The sequence below is a fragment of the Boleophthalmus pectinirostris genome, unplaced genomic scaffold, assembly GCF_026225935.1.
Source record: "Boleophthalmus pectinirostris isolate CB_2022bp ecotype Guang Dong unplaced genomic scaffold, ASM2622593v1 HiC_scaffold_4, whole genome shotgun sequence".
In the NCBI taxonomy this organism is placed as follows: Eukaryota; Metazoa; Chordata; class Actinopteri; order Gobiiformes; family Gobiidae; genus Boleophthalmus; species Boleophthalmus pectinirostris.
In genome coordinates, this window is record NW_026571353.1 from 20,081,150 (window position 1) to 20,098,587 (window position 17,438).

The 17,438-nt window shown below is 40.5% G+C and overlaps 1 protein-coding gene across 1 annotated transcript in view; it reads right to left on the reverse strand.

The window, feature by feature from the left end:
• The window catches only part of kiaa0825 (KIAA0825 ortholog), an 88,039-nt gene that overhangs the window by 62,350 nt on the left and 8,251 nt on the right, over positions 1-17,438 (reverse strand). Inside the window, exons 3-11 of the mRNA XM_020917583.2 lie at positions 16,978-17,131; positions 16,610-16,783; positions 16,034-16,222; positions 15,498-15,822; positions 8,488-8,655; positions 6,694-6,779; positions 6,385-6,618; positions 3,428-3,705; positions 1,385-1,532 (exon numbers count right to left, since the gene is read on the reverse strand). Coding sequence (XP_020773242.1) covers positions 1,385-1,532; positions 3,428-3,705; positions 6,385-6,618; positions 6,694-6,779; positions 8,488-8,655; positions 15,498-15,822; positions 16,034-16,222; positions 16,610-16,783; positions 16,978-17,131 — 1,756 coding nt within the window. The remainder of the gene's footprint in view (positions 1-1,384; positions 1,533-3,427; positions 3,706-6,384; positions 6,619-6,693; positions 6,780-8,487; positions 8,656-15,497; positions 15,823-16,033; positions 16,223-16,609; positions 16,784-16,977; positions 17,132-17,438) is intronic.

Sequence of the window (17,438 nt, forward strand, 5' to 3'; positions counted from 1 at the left end):
TGTGATGAAAACTTCTATATTGTGAGTGAATAATAGTAAAACTATGAGGTTCCTTGTCACAATAATTATAGCACTTGTCACGATATCTCTAGGAGCAAAAGAGAACATGCACATCTTCACACCACATACAAAACCCAACAGAGAGACACTGAAGATCACACAATGAAAAAACTTCAGCTCATTAGGCTTTTGTTGTTGCCTTCCTCTCGCCCCTCAAGCCAGTCATTTAAGGATTGGTGGCTGATTAGGAGCGTGACCAAAATCTATGTCCGGGATTAGACCGCCTTCTCTGCCTGTGGACTCGCCAGAGCAAAGCCAGACATTGGACCCAAACCAGAAACATGCAAAAACAACAAGTGTGGTTTGAGTTTTATCTGTTCGTGTTTAAATTTAAATTGCAAGGTCAACTATAAAGGCACTCCCTGTAGGAATAACTGACTGGCAACAACGAGGCAACAGGAAACGAGTGCTGCAAAACACTGCAAGGAGTTGGATTGACTTTGTTGGAACCAAAAGCCAAACTTTCTAAAAGAATAGCCAGTGTCTGTGTGTACACTTTGTGAGAGAGGAACTGAAACATTAGGGTTAGTTAGTGTTTGTGTTAGTGTCTAAGAACTGATAAAATGTGAGGCCTGAGACAGGAAGGGTATTTGATATTAAACAAAATAAGAACATGTTAAGAGGTGACGTAAAAATGTTATGGCCATTTAACTGCACAGTGGATAGCATTACCAGAAGTCCAACAGAGGAACCCTAGGCTGTCATCCATAGCATAAATGGGTAAAGATACTATACAGGTCTGAGGTATAGACAGCTGCTCTAGTTCAGTGACACATGCATTCATGTGTACAGTGCACACAGACGTGGCTGAATAAAAGCACACACCTGCACTCAGCAGGTCTGTCTGACACCACTGACCCAGTGAGAGAGAGAAGAACAAAGGGTGGAAAAGGCAACAGTGAGGTACAGTAAAAGAGAGAGAAAGGGTTTAGATTGGTTTAAGGGCATAAAGGTAGGGGAGTTCCAGGGGCCCTATGCTGTTTCCAGACAGTCCCAGAGTAGACTGCAGACTTCAGACAGATGAATCCCAAGAGCCCCGAGGGCAGCAGAGAAGCCACAGATGTTCTCAGACAGCACAGAAGAAGGTTTGCTTAGAAAGAGGCAGAGTGGGAGGTGAAGGTGCATTGTATGAATGAAAAAAGCAGATGCCAGAAACCTTGAAAAATCTATAGAGAGTTGTCGCTAACCCACATGGCATTTGAATTCAAAGTTGGAATGGAAAAAAATACAAATTAAGTAGAGCAACTACTGGGACTGTTTTGCGATTTTGTTCTTCAGTCGTTCTGCTACACAGTGGGTTTTGAAGATAAACTAAGTGCTGTACCTCATGGAAGGGCTTGGGGTCATCCCAGTGGTGACTCTCATCCTGCAGAAGACAAGTGGAGCAAACCTGGATGCAGTAGGTTGTGAGCTGTTCTCTGATAGTCTCTGCTACGTCTTGGCACTTTTGAATAGGCAGCAAGGTCAGGGGTCTAGACACAGAGGAGGGAAACAAAACCTTGAATGTAAGAGAAAACAGTCTGCAAGGGAAGAAAATCTGCCAACGATATTTAAAATATTGCATAAAAGACAAGGGCAGTGGGGGTCAAGTGTGTCTAGAAACATTTTGGTATATATAACTAATCTATAATTAATTAGACTTTTTCAAAGAACGACCATTTAAAACGAAGGGCAGATACATTTATTTATTATCTGTTAAATCTATATGGTGTAAAAAAAAATATTTTTTTTTTAAGTTTCCAGTTTCCAGAGGGAGGCAATAGTTAAACAGAGGTGCTGAGGGCTTAAAACCAAGGGAGCAGGGCTGTGAGGTTTTATGACCAAAGGGGCATAGAGCAAGTGCAGGCGGGGGTGCAGAGGGCCAGAGGTGGAACAACAGGGGCACAGAGGGCACATGAGATGCCTTTAGAGGAGATCTGAGCAGAGCAGAGGTTAATGGGAAGGATTATGAGGCATAAAAAGCCACCAAATGTAGACACAATATGGCTGTCATTACGACCTGCCACTCATTTTTATGTCTTCCCCCATCAGCAGGATACTTGGGCTCCCATTTTAACACATTTTCCACCACAGGGAAAAGCCCTTTATTGTAAAATAAGGTAAGGGATAAAGAAAGACTTACAAAGGACATATAAGACCTTAATATCAAAGTGTTGATGGGCCTAAGAAATCACTATAGGTAAACAACCACGTTTAAGTTATTGAGCAATCTCCTACAAACTACAAATATTTTTTGGAAAATCTTAAATTATTGTTTCACAACTTTTTGGATAGAAAGGGGTAAAACAACATTAACATAAAGGCCACCAACATGCGACAAAAAGCCCACAACACAGACACAAGGAGAATCTTACGAGATTTTATATCTCCGATTGCAAAGAGCACAGTAGTGTCAGCTGTTTCCTGCCTAAGCAAAACCACTCGGTCTCTCTTAAGTGTTCAAAGTATCAGAGCACTGCACTTCTGGTTAAGATGAAAGTAAAAACTTTGTTTTTATTATTTGTGAAATGTGGTGCAATGCTTCAGATACACGATTTTTAGTGGACATAAGGTTGGTAATAATGTACACAGGAAGTAGAGTCACTATCACTAATCTGCAGCTTCACCCCGATCCGCGCACTGCATGGATGTATACAAACACATGTGAGGAACTACTCTTGCCTTTTTTTCAAAAATTGAATGGATTAACAGCTCTGTTTTGTGGACTGGATGTCATTATTTTAAATTTACAAATTTATGAGAGGTGAGTAATAATTATTTCCGCTATTTCCTGAATTTGTGTCTTGTGTCTCTGTATCTGTTCCACAGTTGGCCCCGACATTCTGCTTTATTGGCTGTTACTGCAGCGTTGCTGATGTTTGGCAATTACGATCTGACAGAGCAGCTCAAATCACACTGACACCACACACATGAAGAGTGCAGTGGCTTCAAAATCGCATACGAAGACACAAAGTCGGGTCATCCCTTCTCGAACTCAGGGAGTAGCAAATCGCTGCCAAAATTGGACTAATTCTCCTGTATTGTGTGGCAAGTAGTGTGTGTAAGACAAAACTGATCCAAATGTCACTGGTATTTATCCCGCAAGTAACTACATAACAACTTAATAACTTAAACTTAAATAATTGGAGGTTACAAGCATTATGCGCCTTTCTGGGACAATTATGACCTTATTACATATATGCATATACCCAAACAGGATATCGGCTGATATTTGAAAGCCAATACCCGATCCAAATTTTTGTTGGATCAGCACTGGTATCTGATATCTGTATTGGATCAGTCAAAGACAGAAAGAGAAAAATGCATGTGATTAAACATAGATGTATTCGTTTAGCTCTTGTAGAAACTGACTTTGTGCTATACTTACACTTTGGTCGCAACAGTATTTGAATCCTTGAGTTTGGCAAGGTAGTGCTGCAGTTGCTGGTGCAGGTAAATGACAGTGGCCAACAGAGCTGGCAGGTTCTTCAGAGGGGCTGAGGATGGTACCTCACTGGCTCGCTCCTGAATGCGGTCCAGCATAGCAAACGCCCCAGTGCTACACGCTTCCACAAAAGTTATTCGAACCTCCAACAGAGAGCTGTCCCTGCAGGCTGCTGCCAAGGGTAGTAAGGCATTCAGCTCCTTCATGACGGCTCCACAGAACTATGAGAGGAAGCAAGACAGATATCAATATGAAGGAAATCTCTCAGAAAACATGGAGGAAGGGAGCTCATTAGATGTAAATAATGAAACACTTTCTTATGAGGATGACAAAAGATTTGAGATTGAGCTGGATATTATACATGCTTTTTTCCTAACCTTGTGCAAGCCATTATAGCTGAAAGGCAAACATGAGTACAAATGTAGAATACAGATGTAGGCAATAAAGACACGCTCGCCAGTATGCTGCTGAACATGCATACAGCGTATCGGGTCAAATAAAACCTTTACTTCAGAGGATACATCAGCACTTGTCTAATTCCATAACGGCATGCATCACGTTAGTCACATCGAAGCAGAAACGTTACAGTGCGTTGGCAGAGAGGTGGGGAGTCAAACGTGCTGAGAGGGAAGAAAAAGCATGCGGGTCAAATAAAGGTGAGGAGAGAGAGGGTGCAGGCCATTTTATGAATTTGTAATAAAAATAGCACTTATTCTGTACACTTCCACAGCAACAAGTCAAACATACATCAACTATACACATGCATGCAACTAGGAATAGAGCCAAAGGACAACAATACATTTTCAAAAGGAACTAAATTCTGAATATTGAAAATATTTTAATATAACATAACACAAAATCTCTACATCTGCGGCACACACTATACTCAAACCAACTGTTTTAATTCCAGAGAAAGCTGTTAACTTCCTCATTGTAAGTACAAAAGATTAATAGGTCAGTTCCTTAAAACTTCAGACCAGTTTAATCAACCAGTTGATGCAAGATGCAACAAATTAACTCATTCCATCCTTTTATAACTAGGTACAAATAATCTAATTACTAAATCATGGGCTCTAATATGTGGTAATAATACAATATATCAATCAATAAAGCAGCATGCAGTGCTGTTGTCAAACTAACTTTTCTATTACTGGACACAGACTGAGCATTCAATGAGACCTTCGACATTCTGTCAGATCAGGGCTCCAGCATGTGCACACAACTGACAGCCTTACAGTCTCTTTACACTATTTGCTCCATAAAAGCATCCACTGGGGGTTAAAAGGCCTGGGAACAATGGCCGTTTGGACAATTAAGTCAATATCTCAGTACTTGTAGTCATTAGGAGCTTAGCTTGGAGAGGGAGTGAGATGGAGTAGGGGCAGACATAACACCCTGCATTAGCTGCCTGATGGAGAGACCCTTGAGAAGTATCACCCACAGCGCTGGCACACAGCTCAGCATCCACACAACGTTGGAAAACAAGCACATGCACATCCTTGTCGAAGTCAGGCTGAGACCTTAACCAGCTGAGATCAAAGCCTAAATCCCACCAGGACCACCGCAGCAAGGTGAAAAAGATTGTGTAAAGTTTTAAGTGCTATGGAGGCCTGTTTGTGTGTGAGCAGAATAGAATTTTTTCTTTAAGTAGTAAATGCTGTGGAATGCTAAAAAGGCTGCTATTAAAAGCAGATGAAGCAATAAGCAATGAGCCATGTAGGATAGAGGCATTTTCGCTACACTTCTTTGTACACAGTTGTAACATTATGATAACCTGTCTTTTTGGATGGGCATGTCTACCAGCCTTTATGTAACAACTGTAATATACATGCTGACACCCAATAATTTTTTCACCAGCTTCTACAGACAATGCACTCAGATTTGGAGATGCTTTGTCATGTAGTCATTAGAATAACAACATGCTCAAATGCTTGCTTAATTGTACTGGTTCTAAAATGGCCACAGACTACTTTATAAGCTGTATCAAAAAAATATATCATTTTATGTTTTACTTCACCATATGTAGTTATAACACATAAAAGATTAACTCATATTGGCAAATCAATTTGTATGTATAATGAAAGTAACCTATATGCCTTCCCCAGCAGGTATACTTCACAGGCTGCACACTAATTTGTACAGTGCTACTGCCAATGGTATGTGTCAAAGGAGGACAGCTGCTGAAAGGAAAAAAAAAAAAAAAAAAACTCTTTTATACTGTATTATCTCCTATTGAATGCAAATTCATGCATGTGTAACCTTTGAGTAGCAACAGCTCTCATCGCAGAAACAGTGACCTACTCATAAATCTACTTGTACAGGTTTGAGCCCCTGACTGATTTTGACAGTAGCATTAACAACCACAAATCAGTGTAAACGGGTTTAGAGGGGGATGCAACTGAAGTGAGAGGATGAAGATGCATTTTAAATCTAGTTCAATATAGACAAGTGACTGTGTTTGTCAACAAAGGTCTCCAGTGTAGTTATCATTATTCATTATTTCCAAAATGTAATATACAAATAAATAACTGTATAGTATAACTTTGGCTGAAGAATAACACAATATAATAAATAATAAATTGTCTTTTTTATACCATGGTCAGTGAGAATTGTAATGCTAACTGATGTGCATTATCTTCGTATAACAGCACAGGCGGTCCCGCAACTCTTATCACCGTTCTGTACCACTGCACTGTGAGTGAGCAAAGACTAAAAAAATATTAGAGGGAGCCAAAAGGTTGTCAGATTTAAAAGTGAACTATTTTCAGTTTATCCTTACTTAAATGTTGATTGCAGTATGTAATGTGTGTAATAATTTGCTAACCATAAATATTTTGTGAATGGTATTGGCATTTTCCCCAGCTTCATCACAAATGGGTTTGTGCAGGATCAACACATACGTGAGCAATCATTTTGGGTGTTTCTCTGTTGGAGTGCAGATAGTTGCTGATGGTGCTGCTGGTAAGATCTTGTGTGCGTATGAGGGCCAGAGAGGTTTCTCCTGCAGAATGTAAGGCCTCCTCTAGCTGTAGACTCTTGGTGCAAATATCATCAAGGACCACTTTAACACAGTGAGCCATCTGAGGAACCAGACTCTTAAAAGCCAACCTCCAGTCAAACTCCAGAAACTGCACCTATCAGAAACAAAAAATATGGACATCAAAACATACATGTTAATGCCATAGTACTTCTTAAACAAACTGTCTTACCTCAAGATGCTGTGGTGACTGGGCAGTTACTTGGGCTTTCTTGTTATATGCTGTGACATCTAAGCTGGATTTTCTTCTGGAGATTCCTAAATGAAAATGCATATTATAGACACTTAGGCAGGTTACAGTCCACCCAGTGTCCTTATGGTCTAGGAATTTAGTTATATAACATTGCTGTTGTTGAAGTTTTCAGCTTGTCCAAGAAAGGGTGGAAGTAAAAGGCTGGAGACCAACTGGATGTTTTACGCAGGAGAAGTTTATTTACCATCAATAATATGGACCTGGGTGGACTTGAAACGTCAACAAGGTATGATTTCAAAAGACAACATAGTATGATCTTTGAGTGTTCAAGCCCCTTTACTATGCTGCCGGAGGAGGAGGTTTATAAAGCAAGTGAAGGCCAGTAGACACCGATTAGACAGCAATATGCCACAATTTAGATAGTGGTATGCCAATGATATGCCAAGGGAAGATCATGGTGTAAATATAGCTTTTGTGTCAATGTTAAACTGAGATGTACGTGGAAGATAAATTACTTAAATTCCCTTACAATTACAAGTGATTAACTACTGACTTAAATGATGACATATGACACTTTTTTATTCAGTTTAGATCTCAAGAACCACAGCATAATATTTTGGCAGAGGTGTATGCCCCAGCAGACTAGTAATTCTCTCTTAAATTTTCCATTGTAAATTCCATGAGTACAAAAAATGTCATGCACATGGAATTGTCACCAAATCCTTATAGACACCCTCATAAGATATCTATGTGGACCCTTCTGACAACATCAAATATATGCACATTAGTAGGTATGAATCTTTCCATATGATTCATAATATAGTGTATGATATCATGGGATAAAAGCTGGGCCACTTGCCAGTTGCTTGTAGCCTGCATTAAAGACTACTGTGCATAAGCCAAAAATGGGTCACATCATTTCTATCTAAACTAAGGCATATTGACAGCAGAATAACTGTTTCGCCCTCAGAGAGACCAAAGAGATGGCAAAGACATTTATGCATCTAATTTTGGGGGCTTACTTTTGATTTGAACCCAGATTTGGTAAACCACATATGGAGCTATTCTATAGGGTCCAAGGCTGTGTGAATGTGCGCGGAGGTGGAAAGTATAGAGGCAGTGATGGTTGTAGACAAGCGTGGCAAGAGTCCTGGGTTAGGTTTTGCAATTAAAAAGAGCGAACATCAAGGCCACATTTTCCTAATCAGAAGGCGAAGAGTGAGACCCCAGGCGAGGCAATTTATCCGAACAAGACCGCATGGAACGGAAGGAGGAGGAAGTAGTGAGCGCATCACTTTTTGACCTTTAAGCCCATCTGATGAATTTCTGGTAATTAAGCCGTTTGATTGCCTAGAATTAATGATTTGGATAACTGCCCTTTAAAGGCTGTTTACCTCTCTGTAAATTGAGCCTTTCTGCAAGTCTTGTTTTTGTAAATTTAACCTTTATGGAAATTACACCATGCACCAAAAGCTTTCATTTAACATCTTTGCCTCAGCAGTTCAAAGGGGTGAGAGAAAAGGGATACTCAAGGCGGTTGTAAGACCCAAGATGATTCCCAGCTTAAATGTGATGTTCTCTCAAGCACAAAACTACCCACAAGTTATACAACATAATATACTAAAGTGAAAATAAGAAAAATAAAAGGGTACACTTAAAAACAAATGGAACACCATTTATTGGTCAAAATAAAATCAATAAATAAAAATGTTTATGCATCTTCAAACAAATTATGTCACTATCTTTAAAAAGACCAAAAAGTGATTGCAGTACCTTTAACACAGGGAGGGTGCCCAGTACAACTGAGGTCGGCCATCTTTTTGGTCAGTTCTTTTATGGTGCTCTCAAATTGAAGCAAGGTGCAAGCCAGTTGAGTTAATGCCCCCAGCTGGTGGGAGGTCAGACTGAAAGTTCTGCTTTTCATGAAAAGCTCTACAGGTGCTGCGGAAGAAAAATAAAACATAGTGGTTAATATTGACATACTGGCTGACAAACAACAAATAAGAGCTGTGCTGAATAACAACAGTGGGAAAATAGTTCTTCAGTTCAACCTTCCAACCTACATACACTTGTCAGAAGCAGCTCCTTTCCCTGAGTCTTGCCAAGCACAACACCTTTTATAAATATCGACCTGTTCATGTTTTCCCAATACACTGCATAAACAAAGACAAAGGGAAAATATGCAAACTTTTCTCCCAGAGAAGTCACACATGTTCATGCTGCTCTCTCTCTCGACACAAAACTTTCTCCCCTAACCCGCAGATGACCCCCTTGGCAAATATGGATTTCCCATTTTGGAGGCTGCCAAAGCCATCACCCGGGGGATGTTCCGCATTAAAGCCGGAGAATGGGAAGCTTGGAGATGTGTTGCCGTACTCCCAGACACATGCACAAATACTTTTGTGTGTCCGCCTAAATGAGCTGCTCTATTGCAAAGGCATTTGGGAATGGATGAGCGGAGTATTAGCTTTGACTCTTAAAGCCAGGCGATGATTGAGTGCTGAGAAAGAAAGGAGAGGGGGCCCTTTTTCAATAATTGTTACATTATTGCCTGTGGATCCTAATGTAATCTTGCCATATTGTTAAACAAAATCTGACAATATGACAACACAATGTCCCCTAGGATCTTATATTAATCATGCATGAGGCGTGAGTCACTGTGGGTTTGGGAGTGTTAGTATGTTCACATGCATGTCTATGAGCAGTGCCTTTTTGGAGAGTGGGTGTCTGGCAGCCTGCACACATGTTTATGTTTGTGTAATGCCACTCATTATGACTGCCCTGATTTGGAGAAGACTCAAAGTTGCACATGTCAGTCTGCAGGATAATTGCCACTGCAACCAGACTTCATGGTCACCACCAAATATATTCTGACCCCAAGCTTGTTTTTGTTTACAAGTCTAAAAGTATACATGTATTTATGTGCGCATGTCTGTGTGAAATCACATTGTTACTTGGTGTCAGTCTGAATATGTGTGGATGTGTGTGTGTAATTAAACTGCATGTGTCTACAGCACAGCAGATCTTCTGTAATGGGGTCCAGTGGGAGTCTGCTTCTCTACATGCGTGACCTAGCTGACACTCAAGTGCAGCCTTTATTTTTAAGCTTGCACATCCATGAATGCAGTGACACTATTTATGAACTATTCAAAATTTTAACATCATGGTACAAAGTACACAGCTTCTTTGGGATAAACCAGACAAGGGCATACAAAAAAATCACTCGCCATAAGGCATAACCTAAGCTCATGTACCATCACCGCACATTCTTTCACACTATTCTTTTCAATTGCTGTCCTGTAAACATGACCTAAGGACATCTACTATAAGAGAACATGACCTTGATGTTTAGCCACGCTCTTGTCTGCATTGCGTTCTGCCATCCATGCTATATAGGTATTTATAGTTGTCTTACTAGCCAAATAGCCTTATAGCCCCATAGCCATAGCGGTCTAGTATATCGCCATCTAAAGCTCATTATACCTTTGTCACAACAGTAAGGCCAAATGGAGGCTCTCATAGTCAGTTGATGGAAAGGGTGTGCTTAAAAGCACCCAGGTGTGTCATATAGCATGGTGCATAGCATGTCTCTTAGAGCAGAAATGAGTAAGGGCACTAGCAGCTAGCAGAGTTCAACTAAAGGTCAATGTACTGAGAATCAATAAGAGAGTGGTGCAGAAAGCCAGGTCTGGAAACAAGGCAAAATATGTTCATATAATTTCTCCTTGATATGACAACACAGTGAGAGGAGCTACTTTCAAATAAAGTAAAATCAATGCTTAGTCTCTCTACTTCAATGACTATAAAAGCACAGCCAAGCATATCAGAGATGTATGCCATGCAGCAAACATTTGTAACAGTGTCAGAAAAATAATATGTTGGAGAATTTGCAGTGGATACACAGAGGGCAAGAAATTCCACTTAGGGAAAAACATCTCTGTAGCATTGGTCTTCAGTGGCTAGTTTCAGTTTGTAGCTTTTAACAATGACAACAATGTAACACAAAGCAGAAGAAGCAGAGCAGGTATTTTTGGCGAGCCATCAGTCTTCTCCTTGTCTGTCTCTCCTGTGGGTTCACAATTGGTTCTACGACAAAGTCTTCCCCACGCACACACAAGCACAACACAGCGATCTGACTGGCAAGAACGGGGAAGAGAGAGGGAGAAAGAGAGAGGAGGGACAGAAGGAGAGAGGGAGAGACTGAGAGATGGAGGAGAGGTGGAGAGAGAAAGGGGGTGGTGGTATAGAATGAAAACATGGGGAAAGAGAGCGAGGGGTGGGATAAGGGAATTCCCTTAGCAGTTGTTATTGATTCCGGTGTTTACGGGCGAATAGTTTAGTGCCGTTTACAAAACAGAACAGATGCAGCCAGTGAGCAAAAAGGTAAACAATTGGTGTGTGGCGGGCTGCCAAATCCCCAGTCTGATGTATTAAACTCACGGTGAAGAGCATTTCCCCTTTGGCTGCTCTTATTGCCACTTCATTTCCTCTTTGCACACAAACACACTTCCTCCTTGTTTCCTTCACTCGTCTGTTCTGAGTCTTTCTTCTCTTTCACCTCCTGGTTTATACAGACAGACAAAAAGAAAAGAGTGTGGGGTGGCTTTATCGTTTGGCTATTTTCTGTCCTTCTGTGACCCTGGAGGCTGGTTCTTCCTAACAGAGCCATTAGTAAGGGGAATTGTATGTGTCTGACATGGCCGAAAACCAATTATTAGATACTTTCTACCAAATGATGCCCAAGTCTTTGGGGAATGGGTAATCATGCAATAATTTAGCCACTGATTTAATTTCTCTCCAGCATAGCAGCATAGCAGCATGGCATCTCTCCTGTTCTTATGACCTGTCCCTCTTTTCCTCATCCACACATCTTCTGTATGTCTGCAAAGTAAATTAAAAGATCATCAAGATGTCTGCTTACATGTTTACATGGAAGTAATTTTAACTTCCTCAAAACCTGTACTGGTGTACTGCAATTCAAGTACGTATTAATTATTTACAATACATGAGAACATTTTTGAAAAAAGCAAGTGAACCAGAAAAACAAGAAACTATGTTTGCTACTGTTATGAGATGATGTTTTTTTTTAAACAAAGCTAAGGGGTAGGGTGCTTTGTTTCTGTTATGTTCAAGCTTTTGTGCATGCTATAATAGTTGGACTACGTGCACTACTCTGTTAGAGAATCTTTCTGTGTTCATGACTTTTTGGCATGTCAAACAGGGTCATGTGCATTGCCCAAGGGTACAAATGTGCATGAATATGTGTGTATCTGGGTAGAAGGGCTATTAGCGACTATAGACCGCCTGCTAGGCCCAGTGACAACCAGGGTCCTCTCTGTCAGTTGCGGCCCACTGCTTCTTCAGACAGCCTTATTATTGGAGGTTTCCTGCTGTGATTCTGCCGTACACACACTGACACAGTCACCGCACACCACCCAAGAGCTGGTCTCTGGTGGCCCTTTCCCTGGGTGCACTCCGACCGGCCACAGCAGGGGCCACCTGTCCTTGACAAGGCAAGAGTAGAAATATCTCAATTCAGTTCCCATGTAAAATAGTAAAGTGCTATACTTATTTTAGAAGGCAACTTTTTAGTTCATTTGTTCCATGACTATACAGTTTGTCTTTGTTAAAGATTATTACAATGTATGTTCTGATGCTCCTCCACTCCGCATTAATAAAACAGATGAACAATAAGGCAATGCATTGTCTTCATAAACATTTCATTAAACACCCTTGTTTAACGTCCTTGCCCTGATTGTTTGCTAGCCCTCTGCCAATCACACATCTTTATATCACATTGTATGGGCTGCTCTCAAGACTGTCATTTCAGCCTGTGCCTTCTTAATAGAAGGTGCCAGGAAAAGGTTCATATCCTTGAGCTTTTCAAGAGTGATACACAAAAGCCATTGTGACCACTCAGAGAAAATGGGGAAAATAAATGGTACGCATAATACACATTCTCAAGGGCCACGAAACATATTCTTTTCTCTCATTTCATAGGATTTGGAGAGGGATCCAATAAACACACAGATACACAATCACAATGTTAAAACCTCTTCTCAAAACAATGAATAAACAGCCTCCTCCTCTGCAACTTTCTTAAATAAGGCCTGCTCATCGTGTACAAATACGCAGAAGGAGAGTCCCATAAAAAGCGTCATCCATAAACTGGAAAAGTCACAGACCCACCCCCCTCCTACCTAGCCCATAATTACATGGCAGCATGCGGGTGCACATCCCCAGCTGACAGTGTGTATAAACTCGGGCAGAGATATGATCTAGTGAGGAGCTGCTCTTATTAAATATTAACAAACGCCATTCCCAAGTAGCCTCAATCCCCACAAGCACCCCAATGCCAGTCAGAGCCACACTACAGCTACTATCTCGCACCCCCCCCCGCACACACCACCCCACCACACACACACACACACACACACATACACACTCCCCAATGAATAGGCTAGGCTTTCTCCAAGAAAGAGTTCAAAGAGGCAGAGAGGGCGAAGAGGGGCTGGCAGCGGGGTAAATGTGCCTGCTATACATGTACTTGCAATCCCCTTTTTATCTATACAGGGAGCTGCCGCCTTCGTCATATGGGGAAATTAGCAGAAGCTGAATTCAAATCATTGCTATCAGAATAAGGCTGGAAAGTGTTGAACAGAATCTCCCAGCCCCGATTTCACCCCTGTGGTCGATTGTTACAGAGAATAAAATGTGTATGTGGGGAAAAGTTGGATGTGAGAGCTTTTGATGTCTTACAAAAAGACTTGATCTCATATGTATACATATGCAAATAACTGATGCCATATGGAAACTTAATGATGCATTTTTAAAAGGGTGGTATTAACTGACTCTTGATCACATAATTTTGAAGCAAGTTTGCAATTAATGTGCACATGCAAAGACAGACAGAAACTGTGTGTGCAAGTCTCATGCCCCAATTGAGAGATTCCTCTTATTGGCAACATGCAAAATTAAAACAATGCTAAAATGCACATATTTGTGACAGTGTGTCTCAGTTGTGAAATAAGCAAAAATAGCAGTTTTGTACAGCTTAATAAACTAAAAAAAGCACAGTCAACAATAATTTTATTTCATCAAAATATAGACACAGATGTGAGAGTTTTGAATAGTTGTTCTTGGCCAACCTGTCTGACAGCTGAAAGCCTGTGACTACTGCTCAGCCTATTACAGTGTGAAAACAATAAGATAGAAGATAACAAGAAGTGGACGTCAAAAATGTAAAAATGTAGTAGTGTGAGTATGAAAGAATAAAGTGGGCTGTGTGTATAGTACATTGTGGGAGTCCGCCTTAAAGTCAGAGGGGTTAAAAGAGGAGGCAGATCTGGCTGTGAAAGCTGTTAAATGGTTCAATAGTTTGACAGTAGCTGATGCTACAGACAGTGTTGCTCCCCTGGGAGCCCACACAGTCTCCCATGCATGGCTCCTATCAAAATATACCTACTGCCTGGCTCTAGTGTAGAAATAAACAATAACACAGCAGGAGGGAAGAAAAGATCTGAGGAGTCACTGAATATGTATGGAAATGTTTTCTTTTTACCTTTGTTATAATTGTATTGACAATTATAACCATAGAATAATATTGTACATAGTACCATGTAAAAGAAAATTAAGGATTAATTTGGAAGATACGGATATTAGGAGCCACAGGCAACTGAATGTTTAATATGTGGTCTTGCAGTTTTTGGAGGAGATTTCAAATGTGAACAACACTTAAATGTAATCCCAATTGTATAGCTCAAAGCTGCGTTTGAGCTGATCCAAACACACACATATCCACACGCAGAAAGCAGCCCAGGCAAAAGTGCTCCATTTTAGCGTCATTACACAGCACGGGTCCCCCGCTCCCTTTGGAGCCATGTTCTGCCTCCGGTGCTACATTTGACGGTTTGTTGAGCGGCACGTAGGTGTGTAGCTTCCGCCGCGTTACGTGATCAAACAGCCCAACTGACGCATGGCCAATTATCCTGGCTGCCTACTCTCATCTCACGTTTAAGGAGAGGAAAAGTAAAACCAGGGAGGGAGATGGAGCCGAGACATGGAGGGAGGCTGCTGCTGTGTTTATCCAAGAATGGCAGATGTAAAAGCCCTCTTCTTCCCGTTCCACAGGGAAGCTGACATGTGCACCATTTTTTTTTTTTTTTTTGAAAAGTAAACAATGGCTCATACACTTTACTTTTTGTGTAAGAATCTTTACCACCAGCATGCTTTAAATAGGCCAAAACAAACAAAAGGATTTGGGGGATTCATAAATCTAAAGTGGCATAAAGTCTGGTGGTCTGTTGCCCTCATCTTAATATACAGTATAAGGTAATATCACAGTCTTTCCTGTCAGAGCAAGACAAGTCCAAGTAGATTCATGGTCTTGCTAACCAGCTTTTTGTTAAACCACTGTTCTTTACAGAGAGACACTTTACCAGTGTAGAATGTTATCATTACTGATGTTAGCTGTGGTTTTAGGTTCAAGGGTCTTACATAAAAGACTTCTAACTGACTTTTGACTGTGTGCATCTTATGTTGGAGTTTATCTTAGTTCTATAGTTCTTATTATATAAAGGTAGTTCCTGAGTGATTCTGTATCTGCTGCTCCTCTGCAGAATAGTAGTTTCTTAGTAATGGTAGGGTTTAAACTTCTTTCCTTACTCAGTATTCATTTCCTTTAATCCTGATTGACAATATTTAATGACAATATTTAGTTGGAAATAGGCAATAGGCAGTAGGAAACACAAATGGCCTACATAACTAAATAGGGGGCAATTTACCTGTTGATTGTTGAGACTTGGCCAAAAATTTCCTATTCTTGCTGGTGACAGCAGTGTTATCCCTGAGAGCCGCCTCACATTCTCTCTCCATCAGAGAGGCCAATTCCCGGGCTACAGTGTTCAGGTAAGTTGTACTGAGGAAACCCAGGATGCTGTGCTGGTCCACTGAGTGTGAGAGGACATGGATCTCCTCATTTAGGATCTGGGACAGGAGGGGTACCACAGAGCGAAAGCCCACTGTCAGCCTGTCAAAGCTGCTCTCACCACTCGCACTGGAACTTAGGGTGGAATGAAGAAGAGTGACTGTGAACTGGGTCCTCAGAGTCTGCAAATAAGGTGACATTAAGTACTTGAGTAAAAACAAACACATTTCATTACATAGATGGTGACAATGTACATTTCAGGTGTCAAAACAAACAAATAATTACTGATGAATTTTGGCTACTCAACACTACTAGTCACAAATAAGAGAGTTTAGCAAAATTGTGGATGTGGTGGTTTTAATGCTGTTGAATTAAGTTTTGTGTTGGCTTTACCTGATAATTTGCCAACACCTCTGACTCAGGGTAAAGGAAAAACAGATGTTGCAGACAATAGATTCGTTCAGAGATGGATGGGTTAGAAGAAGCGCTGCCTGTTTCTGAATACTCTAAGATGTGAGGAGACAGCCGATCCAGCAGGTGGCGGCGCAGCTGGAGACGCACATCATCCCAAACTGTCTGGATCTGAAAATGACAGGTTAGAGTAAAATAGGGAAAATCATGATTAACAGTGGCATTCTTTCCCATATTTTACACAATACCAGCCATGCAGGTATAAGAAATCTAAATCTAAATTCTTTACATTAAAGGTGTATAATGAAACTTTTCAGGTGAAGGGCCGCCTGACCTGCTTGTTTATAAGGATTTTATTCTATGCCTGAGGTGGTCATCAGATCTGTGCAGAGGCAAGCCTGCTCAAGAATACACATTTTCCAAGGTTGGTTTTAGCAATAAAAAAGATACATTTGGTGCCATACTGGGAAACATTGCATGCAAAGAAGCAACTTTCATGGAGACAAGCAACTCTCAGAAAATTCTGAAAAGTTACATAGTGGAACTTTAAAACACTACCTCGATGGATGATTCATCTTGAACTGTATTGATGAGATCTGGCTGAGGCAAAGTTGATGAATACAAAAGAGAAGGAGTACGTGGAAAGCACACTCTACAGCGTGATGAAATGTCCATCAGCAGTTCTAGTGTCACCACCTCTTTGCCATCCTCTTCTGACCTTAGGTAGAGTTGCTGAAAGTATGAGGGTACAAAAATAAAAAGTAAAATTCAACCAGCTAAACTGCAAAAAAACTTAATTTATCAAGTTTTTAAAAGAATAAATAAAATAAGTCACAAGTCAAATTAAGATATCAAATTAATAATTAGATCAGATTTTTGAATTATCTTTTTAAAGGAAACGAAAGGAATTTAAAGTCACTTCTTACCAGTGCCCTGAGGAAGTCTAGTTGATCCTGGTATCCCGTAGCAGCAGACTTGAAATGCATTCTGAAGGGGAACCATTTGAGGCACTCACTGGACTTTGGCGGACTTTCTGATCGAAGGTCTTCTATTTGGGTTTGGAGGTCTTTCAACGTGATACTATAAAAATGGTAAAAGCAAATAGTTAAAGTAGAAGAAATGTAAAACAAAGTACATTAAGATGAGCTATACTCAATACTAGGGGTGTGCAAAAATATCGGAATATCGATATATCATATCGTTTAATGTGATGATACAGTATCGATATCGTGGGCTACTGTATCGCTATTTCACTAAGAGTATTTTTAGGTGTGTTTTAATAAATTATTTTGTTACAGTGCTACAGTTTTGTTGCTTGTGGAGTGAAAGGAAGCTCATTTATGCGACACATTTGACATTTTTACTGTTTTGAGGATTAAAATGTTTG